General features: G+C 49.7%; 1 protein-coding gene across 1 annotated transcript in view; it reads right to left on the bottom strand.

Moving 5' to 3' along the window:
* Positions 1-21496, bottom strand: part of WNT3A (Wnt family member 3A) — a 54974-nt gene that overhangs the window by 9764 nt on the left and 23714 nt on the right. The window contains exon 3 of the mRNA XM_080674770.1: positions 22-287. Within this exon, the coding sequence (XP_080530896.1) occupies positions 22-287 (266 nt within the window). The remainder of the gene's footprint in view (positions 1-21; positions 288-21496) is intronic.

The raw sequence follows: 21496 nt of genomic DNA, 5'->3' as shown, positions 1-21496 counted from the left end.
CACACAGGGTTGTGGACTTACCTGGCGCCCAGCCTCATTGTTGTGGCGGTTCATCGCAGAGCGGGCGTCAGGCCTATTCTCTCTTGCGTCCGCGAACTCCCGAGACACCATCCCACCAAACTCGATGTCCTCGCTGCAGCCACCCCATTTCCAGCCGTGGCCTGGTGAGCCCTGGTGACGGCTGCTACATCCGCAGATGGCAGCGGAGCCCTCGGCGCAGGAGCGTGTTACTGCGAAGGCCACTCCGGCGGAGGCAATGGCGTGCACGAAGGCAGACTCCCGGGTAGCTGTGGAGAGAGGCGTGAGGTGGGCAGGGCGCAGGGCCGGGGCAGGGCTGGGGGGAGAGGGTGCTTGTCCCCAGAGGACCCAAGGAAGAGGGAGAGCTTCCCCAGAGAAAGCCCACCAAGGGCCAAGGAACCCAAGAAGTGATGCTGAACTGCACTGGTTGTGGGGAAGTGTAGGGATGTGAGCACCCTGCAAGCTGCTGGCTGGAGGGAAATGGGAGCGCTCCTTCAAAAGCGGTTTGTCAGCTTCTAAAAAACATACTCGTACCACCTGCCCCAGCCATCACCCAGGTATTTCCCCTGGAGGAAGTCTTGCATTGACACAGAGATCAGGAGCAAATGTCAGGGCCGCTCTCTGTAACAGCCCCAAACCGGCAGCTCCCATATGTGCAGACTTGAGAGGGGAATGGATAAACAGCTATGGCATACGATAAATAAGTCCTGTGATCAGATATACAGGGTGGTGACTGCATTGTACACCTGAAAGTTGCTAAGAATACTTCTTGTGTTATCACCACACACAAAAAATAGTAGCTATATGAGGTGATGGATGTTAACTACAGTTATTGTGGAGATCATTTCACAACATACAATATACCAAATCATCATGTTGTACACCTACAGCTAATACAATATACACTGAGTGGCCAGATTATTATGATCTCTGAACGCATAATAATCTGGGTACTCAGTGTATATCCTATCTAATAAAAGAGTAATATGCAAATTAACCCTCACTCCGCTACACCCACAAGCCATGCCCACAAGCTACACCCACAAACCAATCAGGAGTGAATATGCAAATAAACCCAACCAAGATGGCTACGGCCACAGAGAGAGGGAGGGAGGCTTGGGTTTCCCCGGAAATGGAGGAAGCCAAGCTTTCCGCCTGCCCTTGCCCACCTAGGCCTCCACTTAAGGCTACAAAGTTTCAATGATAGAAGATACATAAACCCAAACAGAAATGGCGGCAGCCACGGAGCTGGAAAGAGCAGGAGGCTAGGGTTGCCCACGGCAATGGAGGAAGCCAAGCTTCTGCAGCCCTGCCTGGCCCAGGCCTCAGCTTAAGGCTACAAAGTTTCAATTATAGAAGATACATAAACCCAAACAGAAATGGCTGCAGCCAGGGAGCAAGCAGAAGGCTTGGCTCCGCTCCAGGCTACAAAGTTTCAATTGTAGAAGATAAATAAACCCCAGATCCCAGGGCCTCCGCTTGGGTTGCCAGGGGGCGTGGCCAGCCTGCAAACCACCACAGGCCCCTCGCCCAGGCCACCCCACACCCCAAGGGAACCCCCAACCTGATCCGGGACACCCTTTAGGGCAAACCAGCTGGCCCCCACCGGTGCACCAAGCCTCTATCCTATCTAATAAAAGAGTAATATGCAGATTGACCATCACTCCAACACACAAGATGGCTGCCCCATGTGGTCAAAGATCCTGCCCCCATGTGGACACAAGAATGCCACCACAAGATGGCCAGCAAGGGAGGGCAGTTGGGAGGGATCAGGCCTGCAAGGGAGGCCAGTTGTGGGCAATCAAGCCTGCAGGGGAGGGCAGTTAGGGGTGACCAAGCCAGTAGAGGAGGGAAGTTGGGGTGACCAGGGCTGCAGAGGAGGGCAGTTAGGGGAAAATAGGCTGGCAGGGGAGCAGTTTGACATCAATCACGCTAGCAGAGGAGTGGTTAGGGGGTGATCAGGCTGGCAGGCAGAAGCGGTTAGGGGCAATCAGGAAGGCAGGCAGGTGAGCAGTTGGGAGCCAGCAGTCCTGAATTGTGAGAGAGATGTCCGACTGCCCGTTTAGGCCCGATCCCACCACTGGGATAGGGCCTAAATGGGCAGTCGGACACCCCTCGAGGGGTCCCAGAATGGAGAGGGTGCAGGCTGGGCTGAGGGATCCCCCGTCCTCCTGTGCACGAATTTCGTGCACCGGGCCTCTAGTCCTATATAATAAAAGGCTAATATGCAAATTGTCCCCTCGACCAGGAGTTCGACCAGCAGTACAAGCTCCAGCCAATGGCCCATGTCCCCTGCCCCTGGCCAGGCTGGCCGGACCCACCCATGTACGAATTCATGCACCGGGCCTCTAATATATATATATATATATTTATATTGAGTGGCCAGATTATTATGCGTTCAGAGATCATAATAATCTGGCCACTCAGTGTATATGTCAATTATACCTTCATAAAAATTTGTGGCATTTGCATAAAATGGAATTTTATTTAGCAGTAATTGGAAAAAGAGCATGATACTTCTCAAAATAATCATGCTGACTGAACCAAGGCCACTGGACAGCCCTGGGGTCAGCTCCCCCTGCCCAGACTTCCCAGTCTGATGACCTGCAGCTTCCAGCAGCCTGATGACCTGCCCAGAGTGTGGCTCTGGCCCACATGCTGCTATCTATGCTGCCGTTCTGCCTGCACATCTTTCCCCTCCTTCACCAGGACTCTAGGTGCTGCAAGGACCACAGGACCCCGGTGCATGCTCACCCTGTGCAGGCTCCACACGCTCAGGCCTGGGGATGCCCAACGGCTGCCTGACACCTGCCCCAGGACAGCCTCCAGGCCTCTGTTAACCCAGAGGCTGATATTGGGCCCCTGCATGCAGCCTCTTGGAAAGTGAGTCAGAGGGAGTGACATTAGTTTTGCAGAGGGGCAGTGGGGGAGGGCTGGAGCTTGGGAAGAGGAAGCTCGCCAGGCAACAGCATCAGACAGGTATATGCAGCTGTCCAAGGAGGCCCCCTGGACCTTGCTGGGTAGGGGCGGCCTAGCCTGCCCCTGGTAGACAGAGCCTTGAAGATGGTCTTGAAAGACAGATAGGAAGCAGACAGAGAGAAAGCAGAGGGCAGGGGTATTCTGCTGGGCTGGCAGGACCAGAGGGAAGTACAGGGCATGTGGGGGGTGGGGCAGCCTGGCATCCCCAAGCAGGACTTTTCCTGAGGGAATGAATGCATTGCCTCCTGGGTGTGTGTAAACATTCTGATGGGCTCTGGGTTCAGGATGAGGGAGTTGGGCTGCCCTGGGTCCCCAGGTCACCATTGCACAGCAGGTGCTGTTTGCTAAGCCCTGCTGGAGAAACAAACAGTAGGGAGCCAGATGGCCCCCTGGAGCTTACCTGCAACTAGCAGGAATTAAAAACATAGTGAAAGAACTCTCAGGGCTTTGGAGCCCAGCAGGCCAGGCTGAACCCTGGCTTGGCTCTGATGGCTGGTGTGCCTTAGGTGTTTCTGTTGCCCTCATATGGGATCCTGCACCCCACCTTTCTTGGCTCTGGCTCCTGTCTCTCCTCAGGTCTTGGGTGGAGAGATGTGGGAACAGGACTGATTAGGGCACCGGGTGAGTGCCTTGTTGTGTTCCCCCAAGCTCCTCCTGGGCAGAGGCCCCAGGCAGGCCTGGATCCTGCTGAGCTCCCAAAGGCTATAGGCGAGTAATGGTAGAGGGGTGCTGTTGCCTCCTCACCCCACCTCAGTGCCCAGGGGGCTTTTGTTCTGGGAGGGATATGGGTAGATGGGCTCCATCCTGGGGAGTAAGCAGAGGTTTCAGGCTGCTTCCAGGTTTGCAGCCGAGCATGGGTGCCCTAAACCCCGTGAATGTACACACTCAGACTCACCCGCCCAGCTTCATTCACATCCACACACACGTATTCCCCAGATACCGAGAGGACATGCCCTCTGCATTGGCCTCCCACTGGCCATCTGGCCCCACTTGCACTTTTGCTTTTGGTGATTCTTTCCATAGATTTACCAACAATTTCTGACAGCTTTGTGCAGGCTCTGGACACCCGTGTCCTCCCTGGGCTCTGAACTGAGCAGGCCTGGTCTCTCCCTGCTTTTGGGAAGGTCTGGGCCACACACCCAGCCATAAGCCCCAGAAGGCCTCCCACTGCCAGCTTGGGACTGACCCAAACTGAAAGCTGCTCTGGTCTTGGGGGCCCAGGCCTATCCTGCTCACCCAGCTCTTCCCTAGGAGTCCAGCCCTCAGCATCTTCCACCAGGACCTGAAGGAGCTCCTGGTTGGAACCTGCACCCTCAGCCTCCAGCTTCTTCCCTGATCCATATGTACCACACACACAGACACAGGGACGCACACACACACACACACACACACACACACATGCATATACACATACATGACAAGCACATACACACCCATAAACACCCTCACACACACAGACACATATAGGTGTATACACACATGTACACACACATGCACCCACCCCCCCTAGACAGTTTCTTACACACAGACACATAGAAACACATATAGATACACAGAAACACAGAGGCATACACAAATGCATGCACAAACATATACACATACATGCATGCACAGATATACACACCCATAGACACTGTCACACACAGACACAGATATACACAGACATTCACTCTCCCATAAACATGGCCACACAGCCACACACACACCTCCGTAACACCCCCGTAGATACTCTCACACATAGACACACAGGCACACACAAACATGCATAGACACACATAAACACATGCATGCACACACATGCACATGGACATACAAACATGCATGCATACATATACATGCACACACAGAGACCCACCCATAGACACTCTCTAACACACTTCCATACACACATACACACATATACACACATGCACACACACACACACATACACAGGCCACTGGCACAGTGCGTTGTCCAATGTCCATCTGGCTCTGCCTGGCCCCTTCTAGAGTTCTTGACATTGTGTCCTTGCTTGACTGAACACAGGCCAACTCCTGCCCCCTGCTGCCCTCCCAGTTCTGTCAGCCACTACCTGGCCTCCAGCCACACTCAGCTACTGCCCTTCCCTCAGTTTTTTTCCCAGATGTTCTAATGCTCATGCAGCATCTGCCTGGTCCCATTCCCCACTCTTTGGGGCACAGGACAGGATCCTGTGGCCATGAGGTCTGGGCATGATCTGTTCTTGGCCCCTCAGGCTCCCAGGCCCCATGGGAGCTCCCTCCTTCACCTGCTTGGTCTGGAAGCTCCCTGAGGCAAGGACTGTGTCCTGTTCACCTTTTGTTCCCAATCAGGCGATCACACAGATGGTTCCTAAGGAGTGAGGACCTGGTCTGAGGAGGAGGCAGGGGGTCTAGCCTGGTCTCAGCCCATCTAGGCAGGCTTACTCTGTGACCCTCCCCACTCAGCTTGCCCTTGAACAGATCCAGGGTAGCTCCCCTCATCTTCCCCTTTCTCAAATATCAGCCAGGTAGCTACCTCCCCAAGACTCATGAAGCCCCCTCCCTGTTTTCCTTACATAATACAATGAATCAGTTCATAGGCAGGCCTGCAGCAGTCTCTTGCTGGCCTAAGGCATCTGAGTGAATAAATGCCAGGGTGCTGAACACAGACCCCTTCCCCTCCTGTCTCTACACTCAGCAGAGCTCCTACCTTTATTTTGTATTCTCAAGAGCTCAGGCTGCCTCCTTCCCACTTCTCAGGCCCTCGCTCTCAACTCTTCTCTTTCTCTCCTCTCCTGGGCTCAGCCTGATGCCTCCTCTCCCACCAGTGCACCCTGGGTTAGGGGCTGTTGTTAGGATGGCTTGTGGACTCCTGGGGGGCCAGCTTTCCTGGCCACCCCTCCTAGGGCAGCTCAGGGCACAAGACAGAGCTAGCTGGTGACAGAGCTGGGCACTCCTGGGACCCTCCACACACAGCCTGGTGCCTTTCTCCACAGCACATTCTCACTCTCAGCTGGTTGAAGGCCCTGGTTGCCCTTCTCAAGGACCTCCAAGGTCTGAATACCCTCCTGCAACCCCCAGCAGAGCTGCCTTTCAGCCCAGGGAGCTCAGGGCAGGTTCCTATAGGAGGACCCTGCTCTGCCTCTGCTCCTCCCTCTATGCTAGTCCCTCTCTCCTCTGAAGATAAGGGGAGAGCAAGCAAAGGCCTTGCCCCACAGCTCTCAACAAGGGCTGGGAGATTCCTGTTTATTGACCTCAGACAAACAGCCAGGGCCTCCAGACACACTTGAGGGAAAGGGTGTGTGGGGTGGTGGAGGGTTTGGGGAGCTTCCCCTTGAACTTGGAGGAAAAAGAACTCATTTTGCTCAGCTCTGTCACCAGCTAGCTGTGCAATCCTGCACACATTTCTCCCGCCCCCCACCGTGGGCCTCAATTTCCCCTTCTGCCAGATGAGAAGACCTCTCTTCAGACAAAGTCCTACCAGCCGAGGATGCCATGGAGCAGCCTTCAATTCGCTCATGGAGAAAAGAAGCCTCTGCCTTATGTTTCAGAAAAACGTGCAATGGTTCGTTTTGGCAAAGGAAGTGCATTTTAAAGCTCAAGATAGGCCTGAGCAGTTCGCCGCAATACTGACCCAGCACCAAGAAAGGCTGTGACTGTGCTGGAGAAACTGGGCAGGCCCATCTCACCAGAGGGACTGAGGTTGACACAGCCAGCAATGGGACAGATGCCATGCACCATGCACCTCCCCAGATGGTGCTCTGAGGACACCCCATTGCTCTCAAGGCATTCTTTTTTTTTTTTTAAATCCTCACCCTAGGATATTTTTTTACCTGAGGATATTTTTTCCATTGATTTCTAGAGAGAGAGGAAGGGAGGGAGGAGGGGAAGAGAAACATCAATGTGAGAGAGACATGTTGATTGGCTGCCTCCTGCATGTGCCCTCACTGGGGCTGGGGAACCTGCAACTAAGGTACATGCCCTTGACTGGAATTGAACATGAGACCTTTTGGTCTGCAGGCAGATGCTCTAAGCACTGAGCAAAAATGGCCAGGGCTGCTTTCAAGGCATTCCTGCCAAGGATGCATAACTTTTATCTAATCGTCAGGAGACCCAGAGGCCTGAGCAGGCTCCTTCCAGTCTCAAGGGCACAAAGGACAAGGTCCAGCGTAAGATCCTGGACAAAAAAGAAACATTGGTGGAAAAAACGGGTGAAACCTGAGAAAAATCTGGAGCTTAGTGAATGGTGATGGAACTTAATTTTGATGGATGCACCTGGTTTGTGCTATGTCAGCCCTGGGAGAGGCCTGGGAGTAGATTTGGACTCATTCATGCAATGTTTCTATAAGTCGATACTTACTTCCAAAAAAAAAGTTAAAATGCACCCTGAAGCCATGCAGAAGGAAGACCCCAGAACGCCCATATGACTTTAACCTAGGAGCAATAGGGAGGCTTCTAAGGGTTCATAACCCTCCCGAAACCGTAAGCAAGAATGACAGCGCATGTCTGAAAACTTGTGCCGATTTCTGAATCGAGAACCCATTGCCTCGATCAAATTTCCACAGGGATCTGAACAGTAAGGTTATGACCCATGGCTGGAATGGCCTCCGTTTACAGAGGAGGGGTACAGGCTTCCCTGAGGTCATTGGTGTGGAGGGTCTGGAGCCCATTGGCTGCCGCAGTCGCAGCCAAGTTGTTATTCACAGGCAGCAGCTTCTGCAGAGGTTTCTGCTTCTGTTTACACAACATAGCAGCTCCTGAGGAAGGGATGGGGAGCCATCCTGCCCTGGGAAGGCACCTCCTTCACCAGCAAAATGCCTTCTTCCCAATGGGCTGTGCAAGGTTAAGAGAAAAGGAAGAGACACAGGCTACGATGGGAGGGGGGTGCTTAAGGACCAACGCTTCCAGTTTGCCATGTCTCTGGGGAAGAGCCTGGATAAGTTTCTTGAGCTATCTCAGGCCTGCTCCCTTCAGGCCCAGGTAGCTCATTCCCATACTGTGATCAGACAAAGCTGTTCTGTAAGACAAGCATCTTCCACCAGGAAACCATCTTTCCAACTTAATGCTGTCTCATTAGCAATTATTTATTGAGTTCATGCAAAATACCAATGATTTATCCTTCCTTCCATCCATCTCCCATCCATCCATCCACCATCCATCCACCATCTATCCATCTTCTGTCTGTTCATCAATCCTTTCATCCATCCAGTATCTGAGAGTTAACAATGAGACATACAGTAAATTCAGAACTAGGAATATGAGATAAACAAGATGCAAGGTGCCCATTCTCGAAAGCCAAGGTAAAAAATCTGAAAGAAAGTGGATTGCTGCTCCATATGATGAAGTTTCTAACAGCCCAGGCTTCCGAAAGTTGAAAGAGCTGCCTGTCCAAGTGGTAATTAAGCAGAAGCTGGATGACTGACCGATTATCAGGTGGAGAGAATCTTTGTACTGGGAAGGAGGAGGGTGAACCAGAGGAATCCTTCCATACCGTTAGTAGTAGGCTCTGCTGTTGCAAGTCAAGTTCTCTGCTTTGAGCTGTGTGAAGTCATTTACCTTTGGGAGCTTACAGTTCATGAGGAAGAGAGCAGGGGGAATAAGGCAATATGAGAAGTAGGCTTGGCAACATGAGCTTTGGGGCAGGCCTGGGGTAGATGGATGGTGGATGGGTGGTGGATGGGTGGATGGATGGATAGATGGATATATGGCTAGTGGATGGTGCATAGAGAATAGATGGGTGGGTGAGTGGGTAGATAGGTGAATGGATAGGTGGATAGATGATAGATGGATGGTGGATGGATGGGGAGAGTCTGGTGCAGACGAGGAGTCCTGTGTGGCAAGAACTGGGCGTCTGGAGGTGGGCAGGAAGAGGAGCCCATTACAGCCGCCAGTGCAGCCTTAGGTGTGGGGAGCCAAGTGTCACTTCTGAGATGGTCTTTGGCAAGGACTTCACCTCCCAGAACTTAGAGCTAAAAGGATCTTAGCAATTCCTTTGTTTCCAGGGGCTTGTCAAGTACCAGAGATCATTTGTGGGCTGAAAGAGTACTGCCAAGTATTATTACTTTTTCATGAGAGGGAAAAACATTTAAACAATGACTACCATAATTTCGGGAAAGGACTTTTTAACATCAAAAAGGCCATATTTCTAAAGTCCTATATGTTGAAGAAAGTTCCAAAAAATTATTCCAAGGATCTTGTTTTTCATATTTCACCATGAAGCTGGTCAGTTGGCACCTATTCATTGAGTACCAACTGTGTTCATGGTGGACAAGAAAGCCTCTGTCTCTGAGCTGACCTTCCCTTGGGGAGGTCACCCAGGGGGCCATTTCAGTCAGACTGATAGGGAGGCACAGCCTGAAGGCCACCTTGCCCTGGACCATGAATCCTTTATCACGGATGAGAGAACCAGCACAGACAGGAAGAGGGGTGCTCTACTCAGCACCAGCAACATGTGGAGGTTCAGAGCAGGTCAGCCACTGGCCCCAGGCTGCACAGCAGGTCAGCCACATACCCCAGACAGAAGTCCTGGGAGAGGCTTCTGCATCCCCAGCAAGGGATCCTGAGACCCCACCAGTCTGTTTCTGTGGTTGCAACCTTGAAGAGGCGGGGACTCCACCTACCCTGCTGGGCCCACATCCCACTGCCATGGTGGGGTGAGGGGATGCCTGCCTGTCCCCTCCTGGGAGGGGAAGGCAGGGGCACTAATACTGGATGCGGAGGAGGGGTTCCTGGGATGAGCCGTTGGCCTGAGGAGACACTGTACTGGCCTTTCTGAGGGACAAGGGTAACTCCAGGCAGTGGAGGTTCCTGGAAGGGGACTGTTCAAATGTGATCTCTGAATAGTAAGCTGAAACTCTTGGGACATTCTGTCTGTGGGGTTCACTAGGTGGTCTCTTTGGGAAGTTCTGCAGAGACAAGGTCACCCAAGCCCTGTGTCACTGCAGGCCCACCAGTGTGCCTAGGGCCACAGTTCTTGGGGACATCTACATCTATAAAAGATCCCAGGTGATTCCCCAGCTGTAGGGTGCTAATGCTGGATGAGGAAGAAGGGCTCCTGAGATGAGTCCCCAGGCTCCATTACAGCCTCAGATTTGTAAGACCCAGCAGGTGTGTGGGAGGGGAGGAGCTCACATGAGGGTCTCTAACACAATCCCCCTGCCCTGGGTCCCCAGGGTGGGCTGTGTCCCTGGCCTGGTCCGTACGTGAAGCCAGGCCCTTGGTCACTGACCTCTGGAACTTAGAGGCCTGTCTATTGTCACCTGGTGGCCAGGCAGGGACTCAGCCAAAGACAGGGTGGGGTATGACCTCCCTAGAAGCTGCAGGACCTGTTTGCTAGAGTCTCTTCTTGGCTGACCTCCGCCCTCACCTGGGTGCAGCTCTCCCCACCACGGGCTCCTGAGCTCCATCTCTCCTCAGGTCAGTGCTGACCTGCAGGCCTCCGAGGGTCACTTGGCCCTTGCCTGCCTATAGAGCATCACTGGTGCATCACAGAGAGAACCGGAGTGCCCTCAACCATGCTGTACCCCAGCCTCCTTCTCTGCCTTCCCCCCGCCCCCCCCACCCCCGCCACCTTTCTAGGTGGCTTGGGGCCTACAAGCTTCTGCCCACTTGGCAGGTGGCAGCCCAGGTCACTCCTAGAGCATTCAGTAGGTTGGCACCTTCCCTCAATCAATGCCCCAGGACGGTGGCTCTGCTGGACCAGGCTGGCCAGTGCCTCCCCTTCCACAATGCCTACGCTCCCTGGTCCCAGAGTGAAGTGGGCAGTGGAGGGGGGGGTCGCGATGGCATCTGGTAATACTGCATCCTGAAACCACCTGAGAGTGGAATTCGGCTGGCACCCCACTGTGGCCAAGGCAGTGGCCTCTGACACCGCCCCTCCGGCATGGCCAGTGTCCTCTGATTACCTGCTGGGGCTAATGAATTTGGCTTTGTGAGCCACTGTCATGCCGCATTAGGCCCACAATGGCCTGTGATATTTTATATGAATTTCCCCCTCGTCGGCGATTAGGCCATGGCAAGCTGGTCATAGCAACCGGGAGGTATGTGTGGGGAGCGCTGTTCACACGCTGAACATGGCCCTCGGGCGTGTGAATCCAGCAGCATTTTCACTTTTCTCTATGGTTAATCTTGTCGTCCTGGTGGGCACATTGTGCTCTGAGCCGGGCACGGCAGGGTGTTGTAGAGTTTCTCTGGCGCCTTCACCCCCTCCCACTGGGAAGAGTTAATGATATATGGGGGAGCCCCCACCACCCAGCACAGAAACACTTTCTGATGAGGGTCAAAGGTTGCAACCTGGATTGGGGATGCTGATCCCCTCGAGGGCCTCCTATTCAGGCCCCTCCTGAGCACTGAGCCCAGCTCGTGCCTGCACCCAGCCCTCCCAGGGAGGCAGCAGACCACCTCTTGGAGCATGTCCAGGAAAAGGGCTCTGTCAGGGAGGGGACAGGGCATGCTGCCCCCTCCTGCTCCTCCTTAGCCCAGCCCCCAAAGAGAACAGGAAAGATTGGGGTCTGGGCACACACCTGCTGAGAACTTGATTGACCTTCCCAGACCTTGCCAGAGGGGCTTAGGGATCCTGGGAGAACTGATCAGTACTCTGAAGTGACAGGCTCCCGGCCCTGCTTGCACCAAGGGTACAGAATGCATGAATAGACACAGCCCAGTGCCCAGTGTCATTGGAGGATGCAGCTGGGGACCTTCCATTGCTTTCAGGTGAAATGCCCCACCTGGCTGGGAGCCCAGCTCCCTGCAAAGCCATGTGCCACAGGGGAGGCCCCCTCACGCTTGGACCCTAGGCTGGCCACATGCCACTGTGCTTCCCAGCAGTTTTGTGGGAGGGGAGGAGCTCACATGAGGGTCTCTCCTACTTTAGGGTGTCTGCTGAGGCTCCTAGCTCTGAGATCTGTCTCCCTTGCCTGGAGGCCTCCCCACTCCTTCACCTCATGGGTCAAGAGGGGGTGTGGGCCAGCTCTGGGGAAAGCAGGCCCTTCAGGTGCCTGAGCCCTGCCAGGGGTGGGGAGCAGATAAGCAGCAATCCTGCGCCAGCCTCCATGCACTCAGAAATTCTTCAAATGCTTTTTGCCCTACAATGCATATTAAATGGTCCTGCTGCCTTGGAAGCAGGAGGGGGCACTTGTCCCAAGCTAGGGCTCACTTCTGTCACCCAACCCCACCTTCCCGCCAGCACGTTCTGTGGGTCCAGCCCCAGGCCAAGCAGGTGGCGGGGAGTGTGTGTGTATGTGTGTGTGTGTGTGTGTGTGTGTGTGTGTGTGTGTGTCTGTGTGCTGAAAGCAGGAGCTATGAGCATATGCTCTTCCCTTATATCCTCACACACCCCGCACACACTTACACATGCTCAAACATGCATGCACACATGCCCACACAAGGCTGGGCCCCTATCCTAAGCTGGCCCGGTGGTTAAGCTCTGTTCAATGAGGCCCCCTCAGTGGCGGGGGGGGGGGGAGGGGGAAAGACCCATGGACCCCCACCGTAAAGCCTGGGTGACCTCTGAGATGATTAGGGTTGCCCTGACCCCTAATCCAATCAGATTAATTACAGTCAGGGGGCAGGTGAGGAGGAGGGCTCCATAGTTGCCTCCGGGAGCCAGCATCTCTCTGGAGCACCTGGTCAGCTCCTTCCTCCGGGCCATTCACCACAGTGATCAGGGCCTTTCTCAGCCCCATGGCAGGTGAGGGAGAGCAGAGCTCCTTCTGTCCCATTTAGACCAAATGGTGAGGGTTGGGGGCTGAAGCAATTGTAATCTAGCAGAAAAGGGGGGAGGTGGGATATGTGAGAGGGAGGGGGTGGGAGATACTGGATAGGGGGAGCCAGAGGGAGCAAGGAACAGAGATAGGAGCTTGGATATAGGACGAGTAGATGTGGGGAAGTAGACATGGGGAGAGTGGATGTGGGGAATGAACATCAGGAGAGTGGATGTGGGGGAGTAGATGTGGGGAAGTGGACATGGGGAGAGCAGATGTGGGGGAGTAGATGTGGGGAAGTGGACATGGAGAGTGGACATGGAGGAGTGAATGTGGGGAGAGTTGACACGGGGAGAGTGAACATGGGAGATCAGATGTGGGTGTGGATGAGGGGAGGATGGACATAGGGAGAGTGGATCTGGGGTTATAAGGGGTCAGGACATGGAGGCCTCAGGAGTGTCCCTGTGGCCTGCTGGTGTCCAGACTTCCTAGGAGAGGCTTTTGAGGAAGTTAAGGGGTGCAGAAGAGGAGGGCATCTCCCTAGGCCTTGCGTACCTTCTTGCTCCAGAGAGTTCCTGCTGACTCCACATGGGCTGGGGTACCCTCAGGAGTCCTGACCAGGCCCCTCATCTTACCTTAGTTTCCTCACTTGTAACTATAATTCTGGCTCATCTGATGGGTACTAGGATTCAATTTGTGGCTTGATGTAAAACACTGAGCACCCCACCAGAAAACACTGTATACTTATTGTAAAGGAAGAGAGAAAACTCTTTGAGATCCAGCTCAAGTGCCACCTCCCCTGAGAAGTCTGCCCACACGGGGATATCCGGGCACACAGCACGTCTTTCAGCCACTGGCTCAAAACCTCCTTACCAAGCACCTACTATGTGCTAGTGCACACACTGGAACTGCCCTTGTGCATCTGCTGTGCACCTGCTGGGCATGTGGTGGGGCACACGAGACTCTTGCCCCAGATAGCGATGGCGTTAGTGGGGCACAGATGGAGCCAGGAAATGGGGAGCGGCTCTGGGGGCCTGGAGCTGCTGCCCAGGTGGGACCTGTGGGCTGAGAGCTGAAGAATAAGCTGGACAGGATGAGGACTTTGATGACCAGGGCACAAAGACTGCCCTCATTTCAGATTCGGGGCGTAGTGAGGTGGGGTACAGGGATTGGCAGCTCTGGGTAAGATCTGTGATAGCATCATCTGAAGCACACAAGGAGCAGGAAGCATCTCAGGAGAAAGCGGGACGCTGCGTCACCCTGGGGTGGGAAACACAGAGGGGAGAAGATGAAGTCTTAGGCAAACAGACCTCAGGGCTTCAATGGCCTTGCTGACCTAGATGTGTGTGGGTCTGAGCATAGCTGGGAAATCGCGGTTTGGAGCTGAGGATGACGGGACTCATGTACTAATGTGTGAAGAAAGGACAGAGCCTGCATCCAGTGAGGGCAATGTTGTGCCCCAAGGGAACAACGGCTTACCCCAGGGACCTCCATGCGGGTCAGTCCATGTGTCCCCGGGGCGCCTGGAAAGGAGCCAGAGCCCTTAGATGGCCTGGGGGGTTCCAAGGTATCCTTGCTTAGGCTCCTGCCTTATCTTCCAGGGCCACTCTCTCCCTCTCTGCCCGGAGGAGACTCTTAGTCTTCCTGGCATGTGGCCAGCCTGGCGTTGGCTATGACAACTGGGCCACAAAGCCCTGTGCACATCAGGTGTTTCCAATTTCTCCTTTTCCACACAATGAAAGACAATCCAACTGAGTCATGAGCTCACAGATTTTTAAAACTTTTTGATGATAGATTGCTATGTGATTTTTGGCACATGTAACTCAAAAAAGTGCAAAGAATCAAAAGAGACATTATAGCCCAAGCTGGTTTGACTCAGTGGATAGAGTGTCAGTCTGTGGACTGAAGGGTCCTGGATTCGATTCTGGTCAAGGGCACATGCCCAGGTTGCGGGCTCAATCTCCAGTAGGGGGTGTGCAGGAGGCAGCCAATCAATGATTCTCTCTCATAATTGGTATTTCTTTCTCTCTCTCCCTCTTCCTTACTTTTTGAAATATAAATAAATAAATACATAAATAAAACAATTGTCCTTAAAAAAAGAGAGACTATATATACATATACATATATATAGTCTCTCTCTCTCTCTCTCTCTCTCTCTCTCTCTCTCTATATATATATATATATATATATATATATATATATATATATATACTCTCCCACATTACCTATTCAGGCGAATTGGTATCCTCACACTGAGATCTATAAAACTAGCTAGCATTATACCCAGTGGTGAAACACTGCTCACTGCTCTTCAACATTGTTCTGGATGCTCCAGCTAGGGCAAATGAGCAAAGAAAAGAAACAAAGAATGTCTAGATTGGAAGGGAGAAGGAAAATAGTCTCTATTAGCAAATAACATGAAAATCCTAAGGAATTCATAAAAACTATCTGACTGATAAACCTTCAGCAAGGTTACAGAGTATGAGGTCAATATTAAAAATTGACTGTGTTTCTTTACACTAACAATGAACAATCTAAACATGAGATTAAGAAAACAGTTTCATTTACCATCGTATCAAAAAGAATAAACTACATAGAAATAAATTTTATAAAAGAAGTGCAAGACTTGTACCCTGAAAACAACAAAATGTCATTAAAAGAAATTAAGGAAGGCCGGAGTAAATGGAAAGACATTCCATGGTTCTGGATCAGGAGACAATATTGTAAGATGGCCATATTCCCAAAATTAATGTACAGATTCAATGCAATCCTTAAAATCCAAGCTTTTTGCAGAAATTGACGAGCTGATCCTAAAATTCATATAGGATGGTAAGGAGCCCCAAATAACCAAATAAAGCCTGGACAAGCAGAACAAAGTTGGAAAACTCACACTTTTGGATTGCAAAACTTACTGCAGGTAATCAAGATGGCGTGGCATGGGCATTGATGGGATAGACATGTGGAGCAATGGGATAGACTAGAGCCCGTAAGTAAACCCACACTTCCCTCCCTGGCTTCCCAACCCCATTGGAGACAGCCTTACTCCACCACCACTGGCAGCCTCTCCAGGTAGGACAGGCTTCTGCCTTCTTCCCCAAATCCTGCTGTTTCCTTTTGGGGAAGTTAGAACCCGAGGAATGCCAGTCTGGACTCTGTAACCAGGAACCCAGAGAGCCCTAGGACCCTGTCTGGGGCTCCTGACCATGGTACAAGTGCTGAACATGCCTCCCTGCTCCACAACACCACTGACCAAAGCACAGCATAGGACCCACATAGGCAGCAACTGCACCACATACATGCTTGCTCACATGTGCACAGATATAATGTTCATGCATATACACCATGCAATGCACACTTGTGCATATAAATAGACACACCACACATGTATATACACACACCACATATGTATATACACATATTAAGCACACACATGAACACCAAACACACTACACACATTTGCTCAAACATGGGCACACATGTACACATGCAGCCATGCACACCCATACAACTTTATGCACACATGCCCCACACTCACACATGTATAGGCACACATGCAAGCACACACATGCACTCATACACACATGTTCCCACATGCCTGATGTGCCACATTGCCCTGTGGACCTAACTCCTCCCATGCATGGCAGTGGCCATCCCCATGGGGAGCTGCTATATAATTATGCTTATGGTAGTTCTGTGAAGTCAGCTGAGTAGCAATTATTTTTCCATTTTGTAGATGGGAAGGGTGACACTCCAGGAAGTGAGTGGACCCCACAAGCTCCAGAGAAAATGGGCTCACCTGGGGGAGATTGTTATGACCATCTGACATTGGGGAGTCCTGGGCCCTTGAACAAACACCATCAGGTCCCACCAGCCCTCAATGCAGCATTCAGCTGCACTCCCAGGACCTCTCTTCAGTGGGCCCCTGCTACATGCATGCCACCAATCCCAGGACCTGGTGCATCTCTCGTTCTTTTTCCTTCTCCTGTATTCTGAGAGCGGCTGCACCAGTGCACATCTTATCCTTCATGCTCACCTCTTAAGGTGACTTTAACATGCCATTAAGGGGTGGAGTTTGTGTCCCCTACCTTAGACCTTGGGGGGCATTTGAAACTGCCTCAATGAATGTGGTGATGCCTGGTCCCTGAGACTAGGTCTCAAAGGCAATACGAAGTGACATCAGCAAAATAGCAGAGTAGGAAGTGTCCAGGGCCTGCCTTCCACAGAAAAATGAAAAAAATCAAGCCTGTGCAATGTGGCTCAGTGGTAGAGTGTCAACCTATGAACCAAGAGGTCACAATTTGATTCCCTGTCAGGGCACATGCCTGGGTTGTGGGCTCAGTCCCCGGTGTGGGGTGTGCAGGAGGCAGCCGATCAATGATTCTCCTCATTCTCTCTCTCTCTCTCTCTCTCTCTCTCTCTATCTCTATCTCTATCTCTATCTCTCTCTATGTCTCTCTCCCTTCCTCTCTGAAATCAATAAAAATGAATTTGAAATAATCAAGCAAAGACTCAACATCATTAGAACCCTGGAATGGAGCCCAAGGTTTTCAGCAACCAAGCAAACCACCCTCTCACGTGAAGTCTTGAGATGGCCGTCTTTGTTGTTTCCATGTGGGTAGATGGTTCTGGAGGGAGTGTAGTGGATATTGTTCTCAAGGACTTGTTTGGTTCCCTAAAGGACTGATATAAAAATTTTGAAGTTTCTCAGGGGAGGATATTCCTTGAAAACATTGAAAATCAAATTAACAAGCCACTGCCACCTGGGGAAAAAGATTACAGTTGGCTGCCTGGGAGGAAAGGCTGGGAGAAGAGCTACTTTGGTGAATAAAAGCTTTGAAAAGCTCCTCTGTATCCCGAGAGAGCTAAAGCCACATGCCTACCAAAGGCAGGATGCATGCTCAAGAAATATCTTAAGATTTCATCTCCAGCTGATCTTCAGGCTCAGTGGCAGGGATCAAAACTAAGGCAGAGTTGTGAGCAGACTAGCTAACATGGAAAGAGTGCACAGCACAGCCAAGCTGCAAAAACTAGAAGGAGTATTTTTCCCTTTCAGTTGTATATGTTTTGCTCCAGGATATTAAGGAAATTTCTGCCAAACCACTAACTGACCACAAGCTAAAGAAACAGATACCTCAGAGACCACACATGACAAAGAACCCTGGTCGGGTGGCTTAGTTAGTTGGGGTGTTATCCCATACACCAAAAGATTGTGGGTTCGATCCCCAGTTGGGGTGTATATGGGAGACAACTCATAGATGTTTCTCTCTCACATTGGCATTTCTTTCTCTCTCTCCCCTTCCCTCTTTCTATAAAATCAATAAAAACATACCCCACACTCACACATGTACAGGCACATGTGGGTCCTATGCTGTGCTTTGGTCAGGGTGAGGATTAAAAAAAAAGAAAGACACAAAAATAAGCAACTACAACTCACAGCAAGCACAACAGAGGAGGGAAAATAATCCAATTTTCAGAGTTGCCATATTATAATATTAAAAAGGTACATATTTCAACCAAAAATTATGAGGCATGCAAAAAAGCAAGAAATCTAGACAACATGGAGAAATTCCTAGAAAACACAAACTACTAAAACTAACTCAAGAAGAAATAGAAAATCTGAATAGATCTATAACATGTCAAGATATTAAATCTGTAATTTAATATCTCGACATGTTATAGAGATATTAAATCTGTAATTTAATATCTCTCAACAAAGAAAGCTTGGCGAGTTATAACTAACATTTAAAGAAGAATCAACACCAATGATTCTTAAACTCTTCCAAAAAACATGAGGAGGGAACCTTTCAAAACACATTCTATGAGGTCAGCATTACCCGGACACCAAAACCAGACTAATATAAGAAAAGAAACTACAGACCAACATCCCTTATAAATACCAATGCAGAAATCTTCACCAAAATCATTGCAAACAAAATTATCCAGCAGATTAAAAGGATTGTACATCATGGCCAAGGAGGATTTATCCCAAGAATGCAAGGGTGGTTCAATGTAGAAACATCAACCAGCACTAACACACCACATTAAGAGGATGAAGGCAACACCACATGATCATTTTACTTGATGAAGAAAAAGATTTTGATGTAATTCAACATCCTTTCATGATAAAAACACTCAACAGACTAGGAGTAGAAGGAAATTTCCTCAACCTGATAAAGGGCATACATGGCAAACCACAGCTAACATCACACTCAAAGTTGAATGACTGAAAGTTTTCTACTTAAGATCAGGAAGAAGACAAGAACGACCACTCTCACCACTTTTATTTAAGAGTACTGGAAATGCTAGCAAGGGAAGTTAGGCAATAAAAAGAAATAAAGGCATATAAATTGGAAAGGAAGAATTAAAAGTGTCTCTATTCACAGATGACATGATCTTATATATATATAAAGAATCCACTAAAATTCTCAGAGATAATGAACAAATTAAGCAAAGTTGTAGAATATAGGCTCAAAACAGAAAATTAGTTGTATTTCTATATATTAGCAATAAACAATTTGAAACAGAAATTAAGAAAACAATTCAATTTACAATAGCATCAAATAAAATAATATACTTAGGACTGTATTAACCAAGGATGTACAAGAGTTGTTCACTGACAACTACAAAACATTGCTGAAAGAAGTTAAGGAAGACATAAATGAATAGAAGACACCACATATTCATGGATTGGAAGACTTAAGGTTGTTTTTTAAAATCCTTTCAGAGAGAGGAAAGGGGGAGAGAGAGAGAGAGAGAGAGAGAGAATCATGAATGTAAGAAACATTGATCGGTTGCCTCCAGTACGTGCCCCAATTGGGGATCAAACCCAAAACCTAGTTATGTGCCCTTACTGGGAATCAAACCCACAACCTTCTGGCGTATGGGATGATGCTCCAACCAACTGAGACTGCATACTCCCCAAAGTGATCTACAGAATCAATAAAATCACCAACAAAAATCTCAATAGCCATTTCTGCAGAAATGGAAAAACTAATCCTAAAATTCATATGGAATTGGAAGGGACCCCAAATATCCAAAACAATCTTATAAAATAAAAACAAAGTTGGAGAACTTATACTTCCCAACTTTAAAACATACTACAAAGCTACAGCAATCAAAATCATGTGGTATTGGCAGAAGTATAGCCATATATATCAATGGAATGGAATTGAGAGTCTGGAAATAAATCCACACATCTATTGCCTATTGATTTTTGACAAGAGTGCCAAGATCATTCAGTGAGAAAAAATAGTCTGTTCAACAGATGGTGCTGGAATAACTGGATTTCTACATACAAAAGAATGAAGTTGGACCCCAACCTCATATGAAAAAATCAACAACATAGATCAAAGATTAAATGTAAGAGATAAAACTATGAAACTCTTAGAAGAAAACATAGGTATAAATCCTTGTAACCTTAGACTAGGCAATGCTTACTTTGATATGATATCTAAATAGATAAATTAGACTTCACCAAAATTTAAAGATTTTGTGCATCAAAGGACACTGTCACAAAAGTGAAAAGACAACCTACAAATGGGAGAAAATATTTGCAAATCATATATCTGACAAGTTTTTTGTGTCTAGAATATATGAAGAACTTTAATAGCTAAAGAGTAAAAAAAACCACAGACAACCCAATTAAACACTATGCAAAGAACTTGAATAGACATTTTTCCAAAGAAGACATACAGGTGTCCAATAATCCCATAAAGGGATGCTCAGCATCATTAGCCATCAGAGAATTGCAAATAAAAACCACAATGAGATACCATTTTGTGTCCACTGACATGGCTAAAGAAAAAAAGACAGAGAATAACAAGTGATGACAAGGATGTGGAAAAAGTTGAAACCCTTATGCACTGCTGATAGGAATGTAAAATGGTGCAGTTGCTGTGGAAAACAGTTTGATGGTTCCTGGAAAACTTAAACAGGAGGACCAAAAGTGGAGACCGCATAGAGACTGGTAGGAGGGGCGGAGGTGTGAAAGGGCTGGCCCAGTGCCCACAGACAGCAACTGAAGTCTCTGAGAGAGATCTCAGCTGTGGGGGGTTGCCACTGAGAACTCTGGGATCTAATCCCCAAGCTGCCCTCCCCCCACACCAAAACTGAGGAGGGTACCCACATAACATCTGGCTGTGAAAAGCAGCGGGGCACTGTCTGCCAGGGAAAAATGGCTGGAAATTCAGGCACTCTCTTAAAGGGCCAATGCACAAAATTCCCTGTGGAGCCACCCACCTTGTGCTCTGGCAGAGGGAGGGTGATGTGGACTGGAGCTGTGAGGGCAGAAACCAAGACTGGGGACTCTGGGGGTAGAGCTCAGAAGGCAGACACCCTGTTTCCTGGGTTGAGTCATTCCCTCAAGTAGCAGAGGACATCTTTCCTACATAGACATCTGCCTTGCCTGGGGGGAAGACAGTTGACACACCCTATTGAAAAACATCTTGCCCTGAGGCCACTTAAGAGATTAAAAATAACTATTAGCCTCCAGGCAGTAGCAACTGCCCCACTCTGTTGAAAAATACTTGCCACACCTGCAGATGATTGCCTGGTGGGTAATTCAAGTGAGAATCCTATTAGTCTGTAGGCAGAGGCAGTCTCTGGAGGCTTTGAGTCTTTGCCCAATCTAATTAGTCAGAAATAGACTTTAACACTGTCCTGCACTAGAGATTGAGAAGTGTAGAGGATCTACCTAATACATAGTCACAAACCCAAACAGCCAACCAAAATGAGGAGACAAAGAAACAACCCCAAAATGAAAGAAGCAGAGAATTCTCCAGAAGAAGAGATAAATGAGGCAGAGATGAGAAATTTATCTG

The sequence above is a fragment of the Plecotus auritus genome (genome assembly GCF_963455305.1).
Source record: "Plecotus auritus genome assembly, chromosome: 6".
Classification (NCBI taxonomy): domain Eukaryota; kingdom Metazoa; phylum Chordata; class Mammalia; order Chiroptera; family Vespertilionidae; genus Plecotus; species Plecotus auritus.
The sequence above is the reverse complement of the archived record's forward strand: the minus strand, read 5'-3'. Positions and strand labels throughout refer to the sequence as shown.